The sequence below is a fragment of the Sminthopsis crassicaudata genome, chromosome 2, assembly GCF_048593235.1.
Source record: "Sminthopsis crassicaudata isolate SCR6 chromosome 2, ASM4859323v1, whole genome shotgun sequence".
Classification (NCBI taxonomy): domain Eukaryota; kingdom Metazoa; phylum Chordata; class Mammalia; order Dasyuromorphia; family Dasyuridae; genus Sminthopsis; species Sminthopsis crassicaudata.
In genome coordinates this window covers 163,242,497-163,257,190 of record NC_133618.1, presented here as the reverse complement: position 1 = coordinate 163,257,190, position 14,694 = coordinate 163,242,497, and the positions used below count along the sequence as shown (strand labels likewise).

The 14,694-nt window shown below is 33.0% G+C and overlaps 1 protein-coding gene across 3 annotated transcripts in view; it reads right to left on the bottom strand.

The window, feature by feature from the left end:
- The window catches only part of KIF16B (kinesin family member 16B), a 341,720-nt gene that overhangs the window by 68,474 nt on the left and 258,552 nt on the right, over positions 1 to 14,694 (bottom strand). For all 3 annotated transcript variants that reach the window (XM_074287823.1, XM_074287826.1, XM_074287824.1), the window contains one exon: positions 6,546 to 6,635. In XM_074287823.1, the coding sequence (XP_074143924.1) occupies positions 6,546 to 6,635 (90 nt within the window). The remainder of the gene's footprint in view (positions 1 to 6,545; positions 6,636 to 14,694) is intronic.

Below are 14,694 nucleotides of genomic sequence, written 5' to 3'. Positions count from 1 at the left end.
ATAGAAATTTTCAGAAATCCATTTCTTTGATACTATCTATGCAATACTGATTGGTTCATTATTTCATGTTAGTTAGCATGGTGGTATAAGTAACTTTCTCCCAGTGAAATGGTGTTAAACTTAATTAGAATAATACATAGAGATCCCTAAGGACTGTAAATTGACTTAGAAAACCACACATACTAACTATGATCTATTATGTTCTTATTTAGTTTCTTAATATCCAATTACATTTTAATCTGATGTTTGACATCACTGTGCTACTTAACAGGTAGGGAAATATGGAGAAACAATTGTTTAATTTCTTAGGAACCCTTATGGTCCTAAAGATTAAATGATATGGAATTGATGGTACAAAATTTCTTAACTGAAGAACTCCATAGTTAGTTTTCCCTAATTACTAAACTTTAATAGATTAAATGGATCTCTGAAATCTCTTGGAGTTTAGACAATGGAGATTTTATACAGGGTTCATGAATTTGTTTCAATGTTCTGATAATTTTAGTTTAATAAAACTGATTTTCTTTTTTAATCTTAGGTCTTTTACCCATTTGAAAATATACCAGAGGGGCAGCTAAGTGGTGCAGTGGATAGAGCACCAGCCTTGAATTCAGGAGGACCCAAGTTCAAATCTGGTCTCAGACACTTAACACTTCCTAGCTGTGTGATTCTGGGCAAGTCTCTTAACCTCAGCCTCAGAAAAAGAAAAAAAAATACCAGAAAAGGGTCCACAAGCTTCACCAGATTGGCAGAGGTCCATGACATGAACTTCTAAGCCAGTTTGGCTGTTTGTCACAGTGCTCCATAAAGAGATCAGTGAATTGGAAACTGCCTTATAATCATATAAAAATAGTGTAATTTCTATAAAGTTTTAGCATTTTCTTACATCTCTGTATTTTAATCCAAATTTTCAGATGAGGAGACTGAGGCTCAAATAGCTAGATTTCAAAAATGCAATTTTAAAAATTCATTCAAATCAGCTGCCTACTAGATATTATAATAAGTTCAGCCTCTCACTGTTTGTAACATGTCAACCAACCACTGTCTTAAGAAGCCTAACACACAGAGCATGAGGGCAGCAAGGAAACAAGGAAATGGACAGTAGCATCTGAAGAACAGTCAGTAGACCATAATTGTTGAATCACAGAGTACATGCATGAAGAGAAAAAAAAGTATAAGAATATTATAGCAAGATGGGAAGGGGCTATGTCATAAAGAAATTTTAATGTCAAATAGAGGAAGTTATCTTTGAACACTAACCTCATTTTGATCTAGTGGAACTCACTGAGCCACAAGAGTGATATAATCAGATTCACACATTGGAAAAATCACCCCATAGATAAACAATTAAAGAAGATGAATAAACAGCTTTCTAAGAAAAAATAATATGAAAAAATGTTCCAAATTAAAAATAGAGAAATGAAAATTAAAACAACTCTTAGAGGTCCTACTTCATATTCAATCAGACAGCATGAAACTGTGGTTACTGAGTCTACTAAAAATCTATTACTAAGGCAAGACAATTCTTTTATATCTGATGGACTTGCTCTTCCAATCATAATATATATTCTAGTTTTTTCCTTCTCTTCTCAAGATGCTCCTGATACCATCTTTTCCCACCTTCTCAGCTGAGGATCTCACTTCTTAATGACTCAAAAAATTGAAACCACTAGATCAAAGCTCTTTCTTTTCTCCCCCTAATCTCACATCACTTGGATGTCTGTCCCCATCAACTTTTCCTTCACCTCATTTTCTTATGAAGAAGTGGTACTTCTCCTTGCCAAGAGCAAACTGTTCTGCAATACATCCTTCTATTCCTCTTCTCCTAAAGACTGCTTTTTATGCTTCCCTACTGTCTCTAATCTTTAATATTTCTCTATTTACTGGCTTCTTTCCTGTGCCTACAAAATACCTATGTTTCCTAAGCCTTGAAAAATCTTTTTTTTTCAAATCCTGCCATGTCTGACAATTATTGTCTTATAATTATCTAATTTTTTACTAAACTATCTCCGTTTTTTTCTCTAATTATACAACCTCTGCATTCTGGCTGCTGACATCATATAAATAAAATTGTTCTCTTAAAAGTCATCAATGATCTTTTAATTGCCAAATCTGAAAGTATTTTCCAAATTAATATCCTTTTTGTGTTTTCTGCCTCTTTGACAATGTCGATCACCCATTTCTCTGGATAGTCTTTAGGTTTTTGAGATACTACTCATGACTTTCTTTCTCCCTCTGTGACACTCCTTCTAGTCTCCCTTGCTGCTGATTTATCTAGGTTCCTCTTATCATCAGGATCATCCAAGTTTCATGGATCGATAAACATGGATACTTTATCAGCTCCCATGGGTTCAGTTATACAAAATTTTTCTTACAAAAGGTTTGCAGATTCTATATAGTTAATCCTAAGCACTCTTCTTACCTCCAGACTCAAATTGCCACCTGTTTCTTGGACAGCTTGTAACTAGAACTCCTCTAGCATCTCCAACTCAAAATGTCTAAAACAATACTCATTAGCCTTTCCCAAAAATTATCCCCTCTATTCCCAATTTCCTTATTATTATAGAGAGCAACATAATTCTCTGAATCATGGGAAACCTCATTGTCATCTCTGACTCCTCTTTCAACTTTACCCTATAGATCCAATCTGTGACTTTAAATGTGTGCCTGACCATGTCACCCTCCACCTTCTCAATAAACTCTAGTAAATCCCAAAGCCTCCAGGATCAAATATAAATCCTCTGTTTGGTTTTTAAAGCCCTTATAACCTATCCTAAGTACATAATGACTTTAACAATATAAAAGATAAGCAAAAAAGCAGCAAAACTTTGAGGAATAAAAATGTATATTCCAGAGATCACATAATGAAATCTACCTCTTCTTCTTTTACAGAAGAGAAGTGGGAGAACAATAGGATAAATATTGTATATATCAGCTGTGGGTCACTATATTGTATGCATTTACACTAGTTGGATTTACTTAATGCTTGTCTTTGAAATGAGGGAGGGTTTGATCAGGAGTGAGGCAAAATTCAAATGATAGTGATGTAAAAATAAAATCTTAAAAAAAAAAAACCTGTGGCAAAATCAAGTTTGTGTTGTGGTTCCTTCTACTTAAGTCTACTTCTAATGGCGTGGACTAAGGCCTTATCTTAATATTACTTCCCAGTTCTTAATTTCTATAATTCAAAGTAGTTTTATTTGAATAATTATATTTGTAATTATATTTGAGTACTATAGTAGACTAGGCCTTCAAACCTTCAAACCTGTCTGGTTGTTTTTTTTTTGTTTGTTTGTTTGTTTTTTTCAGTAGGAAAATTTTTTTAATGGATAGGGAGTATGTTGGATTTATATGTAATCATACTCCACCCTTCAAAAAAGTATAGTGTTTCCAAACAGTGACTTTATTTTCATAAGATCTCTGATATGGTAAGTAAGCTGGTAGGTAAAGGTGAAGAAATAGAAGATCAAATAGTGAAAACAGGAGATGGGAGATGCTTTTGTCAGTCACTCAGTCAATAAGGATTCTTATATCTTCATCAAGGAAGATAGTAACAATTTAGATGGGAATAGTACCACCATTTTTTTTTTTTTTTTTTTTTTTGAAGTGGCAGACTGGGAAGATATCTCCATCACTCTTAAGTATTTCCTGTATTTTGCACTATTAGCAAACTGATTCTGTGACTCTGAAACAAGACATTTGACTTTTCTGTCTGTTTTCTCACAGAGGAGTGGTCTCCATGATTGATTTTTTCTCTCTCAATCTTTTTTCCTCTGATTCTCTCATACCTTGGAAAGGTAAATTTTAGCCTAACAAATATTAGTCACAATTCTTCATTAATAAAATTTAACTTAGCAACAAGGTTATATTATATAGCAAAAGCAGTGGATTTAGCATAAAAGGGCATGGAGTTCAAATGTGTATTTTCATATTTATTACCTGCTTGTGACTTTGGGCCTCAGTTTCTTAATTTGTGAAATGATGATTTTAGAATTAACGATCTCTAAGTTCTCTTTTAGTTCTAAAATCTCCAGTCTCATGAGGCTTTATATTATACAGTCTTTTACCAACTTGTCCTAATTGAATTTAATAAAGTACTATCATTTTATTTACAAGCATTACCACTCAAGATCCATTGAATTATGTATCTACTTAAATTTATTTATATATGATAAAGTCATAAAATGTATACATTTAGAGAAAATGTTCTCTATTTTCTTTTGGAACTGTCATCCCGATTTTCTTTGGTCATATTTAGTGTATTTCTTCTGAAAGTAGATGCCTACATCTATTAAAATTCCAGAATAGCATCTTGCAAAGAAGAAAAGAATAAGCTTCAAGGTTTACTTCTAAGAATAAGGCTCTGTACATATCCAACATGTATATAATATTTTGGGGCTTTATAGTTAATACTACTTTGCCATTGGAAGGGCAAACTATATAAAATAACTCAATTTAACAGCTTGACTTTAATGCAGTTATATTTGGAGTCACTGCCTCTTAAAAATATAACACTATAATTCACATATGTAACTTTTTGAATTCCACTAAAGTCCTACAAAATGCTTCATTCCAATATAGAAGTGACCCTATATTTTTGAAAACTTTGTTAGTAGAATGCCAACACTGAAAGGGTCTATCAAGTTGGAAAGGTTTTGAATATAAGTTTAGGGATGAGCTGTTGATATACTATATGAGAACTAGCTAAGTTTTGAAATAGCTAATTATCAGAAAGCCAGCAATCTCATGATTACTTTTTTTCAAGCATAACAATTCATAAAGTTAGGAAGAGAACTAATACCAACAAAATCTTAGATCTCTGAAGCATATTTTTTAGGCAACTTACTGTGGAAATAAAATAAATATTGGGTTTTATTTGAGCCAAAGATTTTCTAATATTGGAGAAATATCTTACACTGAAATCTTAAGAGTGGGGAAACATTAAGTATTTTTCTGCAGTAAGACCAAAGGACCCTATCATTAGGTTTACTAAGTCAAAACTTTTTTCATAACACTAAGATGTTTTAATTTCTAATAGAGTAAATAAATTAAAACAAAAGACATATAAATAAAAGTTCTTGTAATAAGAGGGGCTTCTTAATAAATTAAAAAAAAATGAAAAGGCATCCTAAGAACCCAAAAGTTTGAGAACAGCTAGGTTGGACAAATAAGACTAGAAGGTATATTCAATTCTAGGTGTCAAGTTTTAGGAATGATATTACTTGTTAAATAGAAAAATACTTAGAGGATGGAATATAACCGAAGAGCCAAATATAGTCTAACCACCCCATTTGACAAAAAAGGAAACATATAGAAAGGTAATTTGCTCATTGTTACTTAGGTAATAAGTATAAGAAGTGGGACATGAATTCACTAACTCCAGAGATAAAGGCCTTTTCCATTATATTGGTCTGTGGGAAACCAGAATGTTTGAAGGTAAGTTTATAATATATAGAGTCAACTTAAGAACTTGGAGATATTTAGCCTGAAAAAAAAGAAGACAATGGACACAAGAATTTTCTTCACATATTGGAAGAGAGATGTATACTGTTTGATTCTAAGGTACATAACTAGGAGTAGCACATGGTATTAGATGATAAATTAAGAACTAAGTATTTATTATAGGCTTCTTATGTAACTTCCTATGTAAAGGTTAGATTCTGAGAATAAAAAAAGAAACTAATGTAAGGGTTGTTGCCCCAAAGGAGAATGTGCTATATGGAGAGAGAAACATGCCTTCTTTCAGTTATATACAAAATAGCTAGAGGTCACATTTTGTGTGGAAATACACTAGTAACCCGGCATGGATATGGGATCAGGAAAGGTTTCATGTAAAAAGGTGGCACTTGAGTCCATTCTCAAAGAGAACTAGAAGAGGCCGAGGTGAGGAAAGAGACAATCAGGACAAAGGCAAAGGTACAAAGAGACAAATTAAGACTAGAAAAGACTTCTTAACAATTAACAATCTATCATCCCAGATCTTTAAGGAAGACATTGTTCTAAGATACTCTAAATCTCTGATATATTCTTTTTAATGCATGTTTAATGTATCAATTGGATTCAATGAACACTGAGATCACTTCTAACTAAAATCTTTTCATATTAAAAACTTAGATAAACTATTTTCTTTAGTATAAACTATACTATTTGCTGGAGAGGGAAAAGGAAAAAAAAATCTCTCTTACGGCTAGATTAAGAGGGATGCCAGGGAAAATATGCAATAGAAAAACAAATCTTAAAACATGAAAAATAAAAGAGAATTAAAGAGATTTACAGGAAGGATATTCTAAACTTGCTCACTTTTACAATAATCTCTAAATTTTTACTCTGAAGATTTTATAACTGACCATATTAGAAACAACAAAGGGAGAGAGAAAAATTTGGAGAAGCAAAACTATCTTTGCAGAGTGTATACTGAAGTCCAATGTGAAAAACAAATGCCATCTACAAATTGATCATTAAGAAAGAGATAGGATTAATAGGTATTCAGGAACTCAACTGATTTTTACAAAGAACATTCTCAGGAGGAAGTATTTATTACTCACCTCTGGATATTTTAACTTCAACGTTTTATGCATTTCACGAAAACGACTATAACGCCTGAACACGGTCCATGTCTCATCTAGGACAGTAATCTATTAGTGAGGAAAATTGGTTTGGAATTAGTATCATTCAGCAGGAAAATGAATATCACAAATATACTCTGGCTGCATGGTACACTTGGTTAACTGAATTTTTTTAAGTTTTGAATTGGAAACAAACTTCTTCAAATATAATCCCATTTAGTTATGTAGCTAAGATGATTAAAAGTAAGATGAGCACACCATTTTAAACACACACCTTTTCTTCAAGTAAAAGTTACTTTGTGACTGCCCCTTATGTCACATATTTTAAAGGAAGGAAAGATTATAAAATCATAGATCTAGAGATGGAAGGAATCTTAAGAGTTCATATAGTTCATCCTTTCTGTTTGATCACTGAGAAAAATTAACTCTATAGATATTGGGTCACTTACCTGAGGTTACAATTGTATTTAGTAACAGAGGAAAGATTTGAAGTGAAATTCTTTGTTTACAATCTACCATGGCACAATATACATTTTACACAAGGCAAGTCAATCCAAATCAATTGGAATGACCTTATAAATATGGCAACAATAGTAATTTTATCTATTAGACATGAAAACGATGTCATTTTTGAAAATTTTATCCTATAAAGAAATATTTTTAATATTGTTGTTTATCCTAATCATCAAGAGATAGAGAAATCAATTGGGTTTAAATAACACTTCTGAAACACACACACACACACACACACACACACACGCATGCAATTGTGTGGTCCTAGGCAAATCATGTAAACTCCCAATGAACCAAGTATTAAGAATTTATCTAGGTGGTAAGGCAGGTGCTGTCACAGATCCAGTAGAAAAAAAATTATTACAAATTATTATCTTGTTGAGATTCTATTGTAGAAGGCTAGAGTAGGACTCTAGGGAGAACAAAGTGAACATTTAAAATCAACTATGGGAGCAAAGAACATCTGGGGGAAAAATAATTTCTGATCTTCAGGCATTTTTCATAAGACATGCAATGGAACCTAACTCTCTTTTCAATTATTTCTTGTATTACTTTGTATTTATATTTGTAATTTGTAATACTTTGTATTACCCTTATTTTTGTATTACTCTTAAAGAAGTACAATAAGAACTTCCAAATTGAGAAACCTATCTCACTTCTATCTCAGTAAGTTTCTATGTAAGGTTTGGTATAACTACAATCAAACAAAGAATGGAAGTAGGATCCTCATCATCAGAACAAGAAGCATAGGTATACTTCCTTGGAGCCCAAAGGGGAGAAAAAAAGTAAAAAGTACAACAATGGTGTCTAACACTGCCATCAGTGCTTGTGACACAGGACATCTAAAAAGTGAAACTTTCTTAACAATAGGATTTTAAAAATTCTTCATTGTGGAACAACATTACATGGAGATTCAAGGAAGTCTCCTATATGCTGAATTCTGATGTAACTGAATATTGTCATTTCAATGGTTCAATTCATTCAATCATGAATAACTGAATTTGTGTTCTTTTTTTCCTTTCACAAAATAATTAAAATATAATCAGCCTTAATAATATATTAGATAATAAACAAGTTAAAGGTGTTCACAGTCAAAAAGCTCATAGGGAAACAGTTGGGATAAGTATTATGAGATAAAGTTATTATTTTCCATGTGGCAAATACTTTAGTCTTCATGTATTCTTTAAAATAAAAAAGGAATTTCTCATGGATATTGTGTTATCTTGTTCTTATTTCGTGTCTCATAATATTAAAAAGGATTTGGATATCCATTGAATTGATGGCATTAATCAGTGCAAAAAATGGTATAGTTGTAACACAGAACATAAAAGTATATTCATAACAGAACATAAGCAAACTCTTCAGGGTGAAAAGATCTGAATGAAAATTTGTCAATTTTTTTTAGCTTTTAATATCATGCACTTAGATTAAAGATAGTCATATTAAAAACATAGAATCAACTTAAAAAAAAAACCTTAAAAATAAATTCTACAAAGCCACAGTGGAGACAGGGTTAAATTTAGAGTTAGAATTTAAAGGATCTTGGGTTTGAATATCAAATGTGCCACTTATTACTTGTGTAAAATTGAATCAGTCTCTTCATTTCAATAAGCTTTATTTCTTCAACAGCTGACAAGATTGAACTAGATAACCAAAAATTAATGCCATGTAAACTTGATGTTCATCCATGAGCAAAGATTATAAGGGAGCAGAAGAAAAAAATGAAAATATCTTTATACAAAGTTGCACTGAATTCTTCCTTCTCTTCAAAAAAGACAAAAAGAAAAAACAAAGCAACCCAATAATCTCTAAACCATTTTAGAGCTAGGACAGTTTTAGGAAACCACAATTTTATTGCTGCCTTTCTTGTTCACAAGTTTTAGAAACAATACAAGATCTTCAATTTGAAGCAAACAAACAAACAAACAAAAATATAGGGGTGAAGAATACATTAAATACAACTTTGCACCATGATTTATAAGGTATGCCTGTGGGGTGAGAAGGGGAAAGAGATGATCAGCACACTAAATTAATCAGATCAAAACACTCAATATAAAATTGTGAAGACTTATTGTGCAAATCTGTAAGTAGCAAATTCATTACTTCTTCCTTCTTAGAATAGTTATGTTGATTAAAAAAAAATCTTTCCTGTCTCCAAAATGATCAACTGCTACTTAGATATCACAAATATTTCCATATGATAGACTGCTTTTCCTTATTAGCAATTCACATCTGAATGCTCTTCACAAATTTTATGGACACATTTTTTTTAATCACTGTAGGAAGAACCATAAGTATTCATTTGATTAGATATAACTGATCAAGGAGGATTCAAACACTTTGGTTGACTGAATAGTTTTCGTCCAAACAGGAAAAAAAAAAAGTCCACAAAACTCTATTTACCCCCCCTTAAAATCATTCCTAAATCAGCAAATATCTTCTGCTAAATATTACTACTTTATCCATTTACAAGTGAATCTGACAATATATAAAATACTAGTTCAGGTATTTAGTCCTACATATACAAAGAAAGTTAACTAATTTAATGTACTATGATAAAAGTACATTTAAAATTATTTAATCATACAACTTTTTAACTTTTGAATTATTTTAAGTCAATAAAATCCATTTATAAAATGAGTCAGGGAGCATAATATTAATATTTATTTATCAGTTTCCTAGATTGTATCAAATTTTAATATTCTGCATATGTACTTTACTACATGCAAAGATTATATATAATTGTAATAGGTAGCTATATATGTAAGGGAATATGATTTGAACTGGAAGGATATGTGAATCCTTGTTAAGGACAATGAGATAGATCTATGTATGGGATATCATATTCAGCTGGAAAATATACTGAAAAACTATATGTGTGTGATTGTCCTAAGCAGTGAGTGTATCATCTTCAAGATACTGGAGATAAGAAAATACACATGTTCAGAGTAAAGAAGATTTTTTTTTTTCTTGGAGAAGGGATGTACTGGAGAACATGAAGGGAAGAATATGAAAGTTATTTTCAAATATAGGCTGTCTCAAAAATCCCAGAAGACTTTTAAATGTAAATCTTAAATTAATTTTAAAATCAACATTTCATTAAGATTTGTGGTATACCCTGTATCTGAAAAGCTTTAATGTAAGAGAAAGATGTGACTTATTCTGTGTAATTCCACAGGGCAAAGCTAAAATCACCCTTTGTAAGGATGCAGATTATGGCTCAATATAAGAACCTTCTATTTATATTGTATGAAAATGGAATAGGCTATCTTAGGGATAATGAACTCTCTCCATCACTGAAAATCTGGGCAATGATACAGTCTAGAGGATTCTGGTTAAAAGAAAGCATTTAGCAAATGCCTTTGAACTGTGTGACATAGAAAAAAACACTAACCTGGGAGTCAAGAGATTGAGGCTCTGGTCCTACCTCTTTAGTAATAAAAGAGTTATATGATCTTGTATAAATTATTCTTTCAACTGTCTCATCAATCAAATCAAAAGTTTTTTTTCAAGTTCAATTTTAAACCACTAGACAAACATTTAGTAAACACTAACTATATTAGACATTGGACTAGGTGCTGGAGATACAAAGATGGAAATAAACTGTTAAACTGTTTTCTTGAGGGAAACAATACACAATTAAACACAAAATATATTCAAAAGTAATACAAAACCATCGCAAGAGTAGAAGAAGTATTAACTAGAAGACTTGCAAAGTACTCATGTAGGAAGTGGCACTAGAACTATTCCCTGAAGGGAGATTTCGATTCCAAAGGCAGAAGTGTAGCTGGAAAACAATGCAGTCATAGAGCCACAGTGCAAAGGCACATGGGATGGGAACATTATGCATTAGAAACAAATACCAGGTCAGTTTGCCAGAAATGAACAATTTGTGAATGGGAGAAATAGTAAATTAGAATAAGATTGTAAAGTACTTTAACTAGCAAACAAAGGAATTTGCATTTTATCTGAAAGTCAATAGAAAGCCAATGAAGCTTTATGAACAAGGGATAGTAGAGTTAGAAATATGGTTTAGGAAGATCCTTTTTGGCAAATATATGTAGAACAAATTAGGAAAGGAAGAATGGAGACAGAAGATGAATTAGGAAGATCACTTCAGCAGTCAAAGAAAGAGGTTGTAAGGGTCTGAGCTAGGGAAGTAGCTAACTCATTGGTAAGAAAATGGCTCCAAGATGTAATATGGAGACAGATTTATCAAGACCTGGCAACTAACAAGATGTAGGGGAAGAGGGAGATAGATAGGATGAGATATATAGGGATGAAGGAAGTTTGGGGGATGATTCTGAAGTAGTGGAGCTTGTTGGCTATAAATATGTTGGTATCTGGAAAATTAGGAAGAATTGTGTATTTCAGGGATAATGAATTCCTTTTTTTGGATATATTGTCGAATCTCATAAATTCAGACCTGGACTCTAATCTTAGGTGACATCATCCAAACAATCAATAATCTTTTATTGAGTACTTACAATCTACTAGGCAGAATCTAGGGTACTACTAAGTATACAAAGAAAGAAGAGCTTGTATTTGACTTCATAAGTAATAGAGGGGCAATGGTTGCTTGTGTAGGGATGTAACACAGTAGAGCTGTGTGGAGGATGAACTAGAATGGGAAGACTTCAGGCAGAAAGCACAGAATACATGAAAAAAAAAGTAATGAAGGCCTGTGTAGAGGGCAGGAACTTGGAAAAGGTGTACTTAAGACTCAGTATGAATGATATAATCTTACAATAACATATTAACTCAGTGGAATTGATGAGACAATGGTTATCTAGTTTACCTATACTTAGTACTTAGCATATGGTGATGTACATATTCAGTATGTCTGATTAGCATATTCAGTATGCAGTAATGATGTAATTATAATAGGGTATAAAAGAACTGGGGACAGGAAGTCAGAGAGAAGGCAGACTGGCAGACTGCTGGAGGAGACTGGGTCAGACTATGACAGATACAGATTGTGTAAGAGACAATAAAAACTTTGACAAACCCAAAGATACCAACATTAGGGACAAAAATTCATTATTCGGAAGAAACTGTTGGGAAAACTGGAAATTAGTATGGCAGAAATTAGATATGGACCCACACTTAACACCATATACCAAGATAAGATCAAAATGGGTCCATGATTTAGGCATAAAAAATGAGAAAATAAATAGATTAGAGGAACAGAGAATAGTCTACCTCTCAGACCTGTGGAGGAGAAAGGAATTTATGACCAGAGGAGAATTAGAGATCATTATTGATCACAAAATAGAAGATTTTGATTACATCAAACTAAAAAGTTTCTGTACAAACAATACTAATGCAAACAAGATTAGAAGGGAAGTAACAAATTGGGAAAATATTTTTAAAAGGAAAGGTTCTGACAAAGGTCTCATTTCCAAAATATATAGAGAACTGACCCTGATTTATAGGAAACCAAACCATTCTCCAATTGATAAATGGTCAAGGGATATGAACAGACAATTCTCAGATGATGAAATTGAAACTATTTCCACTCATAAGAAAGAGTGTTCCAAATCACTACTGATCAGAGAAATGCAAATTAAGACAACTCTGAGATACCACTACACACCTGTCAGATTGGCTAAGATGACAGGAACAAAAATGATGAATGTTGGAGGGGATGTGGGAAAACTGGGACACTAATACATTGCTGGTGGAGTTGTGAAAGAATCCAGCCATTCTGGAGAGCAATTTGGAACTATGCCCAAAAAGTTATCAAACTGTGCATACCCTTTGACCCAGCATTGCTGTTATTGGGATTATATCCCAAAGAAATACTAAAGAGTGGAAAGGGACCTGTATGTGCCAAAATGTTTGTGGCAGCTCTTTTTGTTGTAGCTAGAAACTGGAAGTTGAATGGATGTCCATCAATTGGAGAATGATTGGATAAATTGTGGTATATGAAGGTTATGGAATATTATTGCTGTATAAGAAATGACCAGCAGGAGGAATACAGAGAGGCTTGGAGAGACTTAAATCAACTGTTGCTGAGTGAAATGAGCAGAACCAGAAGATCACTGTACACTTCAACAACAATACTGTATGAGGATGTATTCTGATGGAGGTGGAAATCTTCAACATAAAGAAAAGCCAACTCACTTCCAGTTGATCAATGATGGACAGAAACAACTACACCCAGAGAAGAAACACTGGGAAGTGAATGTAAATTGGTAGCACTACTGTCTATCTACCCAGGTTACTTATACCTTCGGAAGCTAATAATTAATGTGCAACAAGAAAATGGTATTTACACACATATATTGTATCTAGGTTATATTGTAACACATGTAAAATGTATGGGATTACCTGCCATCGGGGGGAGGGAGTGGAGGGAGGGAGGGGATAATTTGGAAAAATGAATTAAAAAAAAAAAAAAAAGAGACAATAAAAACTTTGGACTCTATTCTTGTCCACTGCCATGATGTCTATCCTGCTGAGACCAAGGCCCTTCCAGAGGACATCCAGAAAGCTAGCCTGGACATTACATTTTGGCACCCAAATGTGGACGTAAGGATTTACACTCAGCATTTCAATTGACATGATCTAGAGTTCAGTGGAGAAGTCCCATAACCCAGAAATAGAGTGAGTATAAAAATAGACAAGCAGGAAATTTTAGTAAGGGCTAATAGACCAGTGTTTCAGGTGAAATGGGTCAAATGCTTTAACGGAATCTTGCCCACCCTAAGGGAAGTGTGTAGAATGCATAGTTAAACAGATAAAAAAAAAAACCAAGGTTTGATTGTAACTTGGAAGCAACCACTGGACTCTTAGAAACATTAGAGTACACATCTCCTTGGCTCTCTAAGAAAGAAGAATTAGAACTGGATAAGTGGAAACTAGTGAGAGAGCAACTAATTGAATATTACAATGATAAAGGTCCTGATTCAATTCCTGAAGAAACATTCTATATACAACATAATACAATTGGCTTTAGGGAATTACATAAATTTTAGAATAAGAAAGAGGAGGAAGGGGATGGTACTAACAAAGCAGCTGAATAGCATGAAAAATTAGATAAGAAAGGAGTTATGTAGAGTGCTGATGAAAAGTAAGGAGTGTGGTGCTTCACAGCAGGAGCCATTAGGGCATTTCCCCATGTCCTGACCCTCCCCCTCAATTTTGCCCAAATTAAAACTAAAGAGGAAGGGCAAGATACATCTGACTTAAAAATAAAAGGATACTCTGTGATTGAAGAGAGTTTGATTCTTCAATTAAAAAAAAAAGAAAATTCACTCTGTTTAATTTGGAAATTATCAAAGATCTGAAAAAGGCTTGTATTCTGTATGGGGATACATTGTCTTATGTTAAGATGATATTAAGAGAATTTGGCTTTTGAAATCTTAACCTCTAATGATTGGAAATCTATAGCAAGAACATATTTCGAACCTGGACAAAACTTGTTGTGGCTTTCTGAGTATAATGAACTCTACAGAATACAAGCCCAATGAAATAGACAACCTGGAGTTAATATACCAATCACCTCTGATCGACTAGCAGGTTTAGGGCTTTATGCAGGCACTTTAGCACAGATTAATTACCCTATAGTAGCATATGAGCAAATTGCTGCTACTGCTATCAAAGCATGGGC